We start from the raw sequence: 9685 nt of genomic DNA on the forward strand, positions 1-9685 counted from the left end.
GTTTGTGGCATTTTATGTCCTTTCTTGTTGCAGCTGATCGTGGAGACCCAGGGTATGACAACAACTAATATTTATTATGAACTGATTTATCTTAAGACATTCAAACTGTCAGTCAGTCAGCACTGAGGGCAGGCCCCGCCCCCTCCTGTGAGTCAGCACTGAGGGCAGGCCCCGCCCCCTCCTGTCATTCACAGCTCAGGCCCCACCCCCTCAAGTCAGTGACAGCTCAGGGCTAGCCCCGCCCCTTTCTGCAGGTTGAATCTGCTTTTAATTCAAAGTCAAGTTTTAAAGGAGTCACTTCTCTGAACAGAGGAGCGGAAGACACACACTCTTGCAGCCGAAAAACAGCTCCTATTCTCGGATACAGACCCCCCAGAGGAGCCCGGTCCAGGAGGAATCCCCGGTTATATGTGCCAGGTTTTTCTAACGGATGACTTGCAGGTAAGCTTGCTTTTTAATGGTCCTGTTGTCTTCGTTTCCCCCCCCCCATTACTTTGGTGTTCGCGGTCAAATTTGACCAGTCCTGTTTTAACTGCTATTACATTAACACAAAAACCATTAATCATCACCAGGGGCGTTTCCTGGACCTGGAAACATTTGGGGCTGAGCCCACAGTGGTGGCGCCAGAGATTTTCTTTTGGGGGTGTTGTGGGGTAACTTGACGTTTCATAGAGGGTGTACAAACATGTAGGGTTTCCCATTAAGGTACCGGGCGCTACAGTTGAATGTTCTACTGCAACAATCCCCACGCAAATACACAGTGTACCCGCGACTGTTACAATGAAGGCTCGATAATCAGCTCACCGCATATAGGTGTAAGCAGGGGTAAAGTGCTATTTTTATAAGTGGGTAGTGGACCTAACATCCTCTAGGGGGGTCCTCACCTCCTCTAGGGGGGTCCGGGGGCATGCTCCCCAGGGAAGATTTTTTTTTTTTATATTGAAGTTAAAAGCATCAACCTGGTGCACTTTGAGAGCAACATGAAGAGATCTATGGACACCTCTCTCAACACCATATGAAGTAGAACTGTAAACAGATGTACTTTTTCTTTATGGATATTTTACTAATCACTCCCCTTTCAAACTCTATTCTTGTTTTACTGCCATATAGTATTTCATAACTGTTTTTCATTTATTCTCTTATTTTTTTTATAACTATAATGATCATATGAAGGTGTGCCGCGGAAACAATCTTTTGAATAATTTGTGACCAAACCGTTTGAGACCCACTGAGATAACTTAGACTAAAGTTAACTATCTAAACACTCAGAGAGTCCTTTAGCTCACCTGAGTCTCTCAGTCTGAGAGGAGAGGACTCTCCTCCTGCTTGTTGTGGAAACAGCTCCTTATGTCCGTTAGCGCAGCTAGCTAACCAGATGCTAACAACACGGTCCCTGCTGGCACCGGTGCACTCTCTCTCTCTCTCTCTCTCTGGTGTCTTGCCTCTGTTGCATTCAATGAACACGGGAAATTACAATCCTGCCGTCCTCTCTTGTGTCATGATGAGGCTCAGGTAAAGCACGGTTAATGTATTATATTATTGAGGGAGAATTGTCCGGGGCTAGAGAAAAAGCCCTGGATGCCCAGGCCAGGCGACGCCACTGATCATCACCACATTTAATTTAACACCCTTTCAAACTATAAATATTAAATCAGACTACTGTCATAGAGTGCCACAGTGACGCATCCTAAAACCTGGAAGTAAGCTTCTTCCGGTTCCCTCGACCAAAAAGCAATACAATTTCTCCCTAGGATTTTGGAAAATAGCTGGAAATAAGGTCTGTCGTTGACACACATTGAAGAGACGGATCACGTTTTGTTCAGTCGGATAATCTCCACATATCTTGATAAATATCCACGTTTTTGTTAAATATACAGTAAGTTGAGTGGAGTTTGGTACCTTTGTGCTCGTGAGACAAATGGAGGTTGAGCGCGCCGCACAAGTTGTCTGTTAGTTTATGAGGCTATTTATGCTAAATACAGAGCTTAATAGTGGATGGAATATATGCCGAACTCACCAGCATTAAACACAACAGCTTATTAGGAACTAGTTTCGTGTTAAATCAACGATTCTTTTTAATTATACCCACGTTTCCGTTAAATACAGTCATTTGGGTGGAGATTGGTACATTTTGTGCTTGTGTGTTAAGATTATTAAGCAATTTATTCAAAATACATGTTTAATAGTGGATCAAATACTTGCCGAATTCATCAGAACTAACCCAAACAGCTTATTGTGAACTATTATTTGGGTGGAGTTTGGTACATTGTGTGGTTTTGTTCGGTCTGGCCTGAATGGAGCCCGGTGGCTCGGCAGGACAGAGATAGCAGTGCACTGAAACACGTGGTCGACTTTGATAAAGTGGCTAACTTCAATCTAGAGAGTTAAACTACATTTTAAAGCGATATGGATTCATTCTGAAGGGTGTTGCTGCTTTTATTGTTGCTTTTAACTCGTGAGTAAATTAAAAAATGATATTTTATTTTTGGTGCCAGATTATGATGAAAAAAAATAGACCAATATATTTACTATGCGTGTTGTTTTTCTCCCTGTCAGATTCAACATGGCAGCCTACGCCTTTTTGAGAAGAAATAAGACATCCATTGTGGACACTTTGGGTCTAGACTACACGCTAATCCTCAACATCGTTTATGAGAACAAGTTGATAACTGCACGTGAGTACAACAATCTGGAACGGCCCAGAAAGAAGTCCAAAGTGAACCACCTGAACGTTGGGAAGTTGGTGGATAAGATCATGAACAAAGGAGAGAAGAACTGCCAAGCCTTCCTGAAGCTCCTGCAAATAGATGGGGTCCAGGTCCAGGAGACTTACCCTGAGCAGAAGAACATACTGGAGGTGAGATAACCTAATATTGAAAAAGTACACTTCATGTTAAAATGCTTGCGTCAGGGTTTTTAGTTAGCCTTTGTAAAAAAGACACAATTAACATCCTTATTATCCTGTATTAACTTACATTTTGAAAATAATGCGTCCAATTTCCAAGACGGCCGTCATTTCCATCCAAGTAAACAGTATTTTTAACATTTTCACCACTCGACCAAATTCTGTGATGTTGGTTTTGAATTACAGCCAAATTCACAATTTAGAAAGTTCTTCAGAGCTACGTTCTGTCCTTTAAACACAGAACGTTACAATGTGGGGCGTATTAGAAAGCACACTGATACTGATGAGAGTCTTCTATGTTAGCAAGCTACCAACACCATGATGTCCCCAGTGTACCTCTACAGTACTACACTCCTACACCCCAACATACCTGCACCACCTACAGCTGCACTGCATGTTGGCTACCCAGTTTTCTATTGGCAGATTATTTAAATGTTATGGCTTAGACAACTTCTGAGTCATTCCTGACGTCTGAATTTTGTTTCTACGTTGTTATTAAATGTATGATTTGACACCAAGATCAATTAATGAGCAAGTGAAAGTGATTTAATGGCAAAAAAAGGACATTTCCATCATTGGTGACCGTCTTGAACATTGCCTCCATCTTTGGAGTGGCAAGCGGGCTTTTTCAAAAGAGTCAACTCAAAGGAGTTTGTTTTGAGTACTTGCTTCCACTTTTGGACTATTTATTAATATATGTAATGATCTGCAGCACTATTTAGCAATGATATCCACATAGCTATTATTATTCATCAAAAACCTTAAAGTGTAAATATATTAGATTGTGTCCACACAGCCCGGCCCTAATCCATTCCAGTTTCATCATGTTGTGTTTGTGTGAGATTGTTTCTGTTGTTTTCAGGACGAGCAGTACGAGTTGAAAAGCCAGCCCACTGGCCTCTGCCTGATCATAAACAACAAACATTTTGTTAGTGGTGACGTGAGACGTGGAACCGATAAAGATGCTGGTATGTTACAGAGTTGACAGATGTATATTATCATCCCGGTGTTGCCTGTTGAAGCCTAACTAGGTTTTATTTCACTGCAGAAAGATTGGCAGAGGTGTTCAGCTGGCTGGGGTTCAGAGTGCTGATGTGTAAAGACCAAACCAAGGACCAGATGGAGCAAGCGCTGAAATGCTTTGCTTCTCAGTGCGACCTTTCTCAGCTGCAGGAGTTCAAGGTCAAGGAGTGGAACCCTAACCCTCGCAGCAGATTCACCAATCTTCGAGAGGCTCCTCAGCATGGCGATGCCTTCATCTGCTGTGTTCTCAGTCACGGAGACAAGGGTGTCGTATTGGGGGTTGATTGGCAGCCCCTCCGTATCAAACAAATAACGAGAACCTTCATGGCAACTCCTCAATCTCCCCTCAAGGCCAAGCCCAAAGTGTTCCTGATCCAGGCCTGCCAGGGGCGGCAGATACATCCTATGGTGGAATCAAGCCGTCCGCTTAACTCTGACTCGACACCGCCGGCTGATGGCTCTCCCTCGTCATCCATCCCTCAGGAAGCAGATTTTCTAGTTCATAGTTCCACTGTTCAAGAGTGTTATGCTAATAGAGACCCAATGAAGGGGAGCGTGTTCATCCAATCTGTCTGTAACCAGCTAATAGAGGGCTGTGAGAGGTAAATGTCAGACTCAACATTAATTATATAGTTATTGAAATATCCGAAAGATTTTGTAGATCTAAATCTGATGATAAAATCGTTAACATATATTTTACCCTCGACTTAAAGTGACCATCATGTGATAACATGTTTTTCTACCCCTCATATTTATTTTAGGAAGGAAGACATTGAAGTCATACTCCGCCGCGTGAACAAGGAAGTAGCCGGGAAAGAGCGTGTTTTGATCCGTGGTCCAGTAAAGCAGATGCCCAAAATTTGGCACACCCTGAGGAAGCGTCTTGTGTTGACTCCTCGCAACTGAAGCCTCATCGCCAAAAACACAATAAGATTTCTCAAGTTTTTATTTTTCACTGGAGCTTTCTACAACCAGAAGCCCTACATGCCGGAGCCTCTGCCGGACTCTGGGGACATCTGCACACCTACACATAGGATAATAATGATCAACCGTATGTTTACTCCATCCTCAACACAAGTATACAAGTGTTCATAAAGTACCTTTAAAACAAACATCTATTCACTATTATGTCTTAGGGTAATAAATTCAAGCATGACCCGTAGCCTACAGAACTAGTACATGTATATGAAAGCCGTTAAGTAACTGAGTGATGAGGGGGAAATCAATTACCGTTGTTTGTAAAGTTTCCTGGACTCATGGAGGACTTTAGAACGGATTCAACACATGGAGGAATAAACAGGATTTCTGGGCGGGGACGTTTTTTTTAATATTACGATCTATTGGCTTCACTGGTGCGATAGGCGGAACTAATGTTACTCTGCATTCTGCAGGGGTCTGCAGTCAGACCCCTTTCAGCGGTACACCGCCACTGGCTGGCTGAAGCGCACATGGAAAACCATAACACCTGTGAGGCTAAGAATCACAAAGAACGCAGGAAATGGTTGTGTAATGTGAAAGAAGAGAAAACTTCAGTGACCTGGATCGATTGAGTTTTTCATTACAGTCAGTGTTGCAGAAAATACTGTTAATGTCCTTTAATAATATTGTTACTTAGTTACTTAAAGCATACTGTAAATGACAAAATAAAACTACTGAAACAAAGAACTGTCACTTAAGTTACTGAATTAAATACATAAACAAATACCAATAACTATATTTTATGTTTATTTTAACCCGTGTTTATTGTGCCCAGGGCCGGTTCTAGACAATTTGATGCCCTAGGCGAGATCTTTGTAATCTCTACAAAATACAAATACAATACAAAAACAGAAACTTATTGATAGGTTATATACATCAGAAAGGCTTCAAATGTATTCAGTATTGTATGAACATGTTTGATTTGGGAAGACATGTTTGAACATTTTAAAGGGCCCATGTCATGGCCATTTCCACTGATCATAATTACATTGTTGAGGTATACTAAAATAGATATATACTGTGCAATTTTCCAAACTCACATTGGTTTCGCATACAGCATCTCTGTCAAGCATGTGTATTCAGCAGTATTCACTTTCTCCACTAAACGACTCGTTGGAGCTCTTGCCCCCCCCTCCCTGTGAGCCTAGTGTGCTCCGATTGGTCAGCTCGGCCACTCGTTCTGATTAGTCAACCACCAGAGAGGCTGCGCCCATGTCTAACAGTGCTTTTCCCGGCTGCTCTCAGCGTAACATCAGTCTTATCATGGCGTCGGCACAGCCGTATATTTTATATACATATATATTTTTAACTGTTGTTATAGAAGAGTGTGACGGCCCCAGGGCCTTTGTCTTACGATGGGGTGGAGCTGAAGAGGCTAATCAGCACGATCACGGACACCTCCGGACACTACGGCCCCAGTCTCTCTCCAAAGCGGCTGCAGGAAGACTAACTCTGCGATCCTCTCAACCACCTATCTCTGCATTTACCACAATAAATGTGCCGTGGTTTTGTAAACTCGTGTATGTCTCCTTGTCTTTGTGGCCTACGAGCCGCTCATAACAAAGAGTAAGTTATTTTTACCCGTTATAAACTACTACTGTTTGATGAGAAATTAAATCATGGTTTGCTATATATGAATTCAGGGAAGAAAGGATAGGCCTACTAAGTATTTCCATTAAACTTTATTTTTAGAAATGTACAAAATGAACATAAATATACATATATACACGGTATATCATCCATTCCTCCTCCTCGCATCTTGCCCGCGCACAGTCGGTGCGGTGCCTTTTAGCACGAGCCCTCAGTAGTAGTAGAAGTGCCTTTTAGCACGACGCCTCAGTAGTAGTCGAAGTCCCTTCCCCGTCATGGATTGTCCGCCAGGATCTGGCTGGACGAAATCAAATGCAAATCACAAAATATTAGAGAAACTTAGTTGTTTTAGATTCGTTAGTAGTAGTTGTGTAATGAACAGCTTGCCTGCTAATATGCTAACCTAGCTTTGTTTACCTTGGTAGCTAACACGATATGAACGTTAGCTTGGAGGAAAGGCAACTATAATGCAGTGTAATAAAACTACTATGAACAAAAGCTAGTGGTTCATATTAGGCTAGCAATAACGTGTTTATAATTGCAATCGTATACGGGTATTCTGCTACCATACAATGTAACTTGCATGAATACATTGTTTTGCGCTAGCATACAGCTAGCCTCGTTAGCTACATGCAGTATATGTACGGTCACAATGTACGGTAAATCACAGTACAGTATACTGTATGAGTATTCCGTGTGTGTGACTGCAGACATTCTCCTGCTATGAGATACATGTATGCAAGGCCATCTGCTGATATTAGAGTTGATATATGGAAACTCTAGCAACTTAGTTAGCACAGTTAGCACTGTGTCAATGGCTTAGCAGTCCAACACAGTTTACACATTTAAACAGTCTTGTTTGATAAATACACAAATAACAATGCAAACTTACAGGTTGTATACCCAGATCTTCCCCTGCTCCAAACGGTCCAAACAAGCTGTGCATATCCGGCCTCAAACTGGGCAATGTTTTTGGAAGCTTTCGTCTGTGAAATGCCGGTTCTTCGAACCTCTGGAGGAGGAACACGCCGCTGCTGGTGTGGCCATAGCTCTTCGGGATTGGTCCATTTCGTTCCGGGTACCGCATGACATCATGCGGTACCCGGAAGAATCAAATGGGCAGTGACGTATCTCCAACGAGGCGTTTTGGGGAGGTATTTTCTGTGTTAGAGTTTTACTCGCTACAGGGTGTACTTTGAGGGTTTTGACTCTGCACACCGTTTACATGCATAAAAACCTTCATAACACACAAGGGGACGGGTAATAACCGGAAAAGCATGACATGGGAGCTTTAAGGTAAAATGCTTCAATCTGGTGCACTTTGAGCAGACAATTTCTAGAGACCTGATCTAGGGGAACTCTAAACACCCATATGAAAAAGATCGGTTTACATTTTAATAATCAAATAAGTATGTGAACATAACCAATAACCCACCATAGCCAATAACAAATAAATGTAACTTATTTTATTTTTGTTGTTCATTCATATCTTATTTTTAGGGCTGTCAGTCGATTAAAATATTTAATCGCGATTAATCGCAAATTAATCGCACATTTTTTATCTGTTCTAAATGTACCTTAGAGGGATATCTTTCAAGTTTTTAATACTCTTATCAACATATGAGTGGACAAATATGCTTTATATGTTTGTTTATTATCATTTGAACAATGACAAATATTCTCATGAATATTAAACACAACAACCTGAACATTACAAATATTCGCCTCAATTCAACCTGGAACCTCTCTCATACAATAATACTGTGTGTGTGTGTGTGTGTGTGTGTGTGTGTGTGTGTGTGTGTGTGTGTGTGTGTGTGTGTGTGTGTGTGTGTGTGTGTGTGTGTGTGTGTGTGTGTGAGAATGTGGAGACACTGTGATGGATCGTTGGAGCTATGTGCAGCTCAAGGCATATATGCTCGAATGGGAGCTGCCTGGACGCTGCAATCATGTTGCGCGTACTATCCGTGCTGAGTGTGCTGACTTTTCGTACAATGTCCCACTGTCTGGCTACCTGCATAAAGTCAAGTGCTCGGCGCAGTTGTCGGCGAAATGTCATTGAAACAGCTCCTTATATCCGTTAGCTCAGCTAGCTAGCACCAGATGCTAACAACAACACGTAAGGTGTGCTTCGCTCGCGCCACACATACACACACCCTCCCGGTGCTCCCGATGGCCAGTCCGGGCCTGCCGGTGAGCGTGGAAGTGTGGTCTGCCACAAGCGGGCAGCAGGAGCGGGGCTGTCAGCATCAGCTTGTAGATGGTATTTTAAACTCGATGCGCTCTGAAACTACGGCGGCCGAGGACAAAAAATACACATGCGTTAATCGCGTTAAAATAATTAGTGGCGTTCATTTTTTTTTGCGTTAACGCGTTATTAACGCGTTAACTTGACAGCCCTACATATTTTACCTTAAAGTGGACCTATCATGCTATATTTGAACAATATATTGTAGGGCCATACCTATATAAAGTAGGGATGGGAATTTGAAAGCAAATGTACATTCGAATATTCGACCCCCCCAAAAAAACGGTTAACCGGTTAACCGAAATGTACATATCCTATAAAAAAAAAATTGGGTCAAAAAAAGAATTCTAACATTTTCTTTCAATAACTTTTGGAAATAAATAAATACATGTTCAAATAAGTATAGAAACCAAGTCGAATTTGTCAAATGTATTGAACTGGTGATCACAGTTTGACAGCTATAGGCCTACAGCTTTCATGTGCGGAGGCGATTCACAATCAGGCCAGCTGTAGAGAAGACCCTCTCAGCTGGAACGGAGGTTGCGGGTATAGCAAGGTATAGTATGTATATATATAATTTTAATTTGGCATAGTTTGCACTCTACACCGCACTCACTAACCTGGTCGAAATATTTCCACACATTACTCCTTTTTGACGCCATGTCTGTTGTGTAGGACTCTTCTTAGAGTGTAAATAATCACCGGACTATGACTGGTCAAATATGTTGAATACCGGCAAAACTAAATCTCTCCTGTCAAAATGTCTATGTACTTTGCCGCCACACACGGTTGCCAAGCAGCGCTTATTGTTGTTTAGGCTGGCCACTCATGTGTCGCGAGTGTTGACAGGGGGGCGGGGGAGCACGCTCATGAACTGTTAGCGCCGGAACCTCGCAACGGCTGCGGAGCGCATTTGCGCCGCATTTGGGCATAAGATGAGG

At 42.3% G+C, this 9685-nt stretch overlaps 1 protein-coding gene across 1 annotated transcript; it reads left to right on the plus strand.

Moving 5' to 3' along the window:
• Positions 1–277: 277 nt before the first annotated feature.
• Positions 278–5688, plus strand: LOC117474952 (caspase-8-like). The gene is made up of 5 exons (XM_034120987.1): positions 278–441; positions 2557–2857; positions 3768–3873; positions 3954–4530; positions 4690–5688. The coding sequence occupies exons 1-5, from the start codon at positions 431–433 to the stop codon at positions 4832–4834; spliced, it is 1140 nt and encodes a 379-aa protein (XP_033976878.1). The 5' UTR covers positions 278–430; the 3' UTR covers positions 4835–5688.
• The last annotated feature ends 3997 nt before the right edge of the window (positions 5689–9685 follow it).

This window comes from Trematomus bernacchii, unplaced genomic scaffold, assembly GCF_902827165.1.
Source record: "Trematomus bernacchii unplaced genomic scaffold, fTreBer1.1, whole genome shotgun sequence".
Lineage (NCBI taxonomy): Eukaryota > Metazoa > Chordata > Actinopteri > Perciformes > Nototheniidae > Trematomus > Trematomus bernacchii.

Coding starts and splice junctions, on each gene's coding strand:
- LOC117474952 (XM_034120987.1), top strand. Junction 2,858..3,767: donor AGCAGAAGAACATACTGGAG/GTGAGATAACCT, acceptor TGTTGTTTTCAG/GACGAGCAGTACGAGTTGAA. Junction 3,874..3,953: donor TGGAACCGATAAAGATGCTG/GTATGTTACAGA, acceptor ATTTCACTGCAG/AAAGATTGGCAGAGGTGTTC.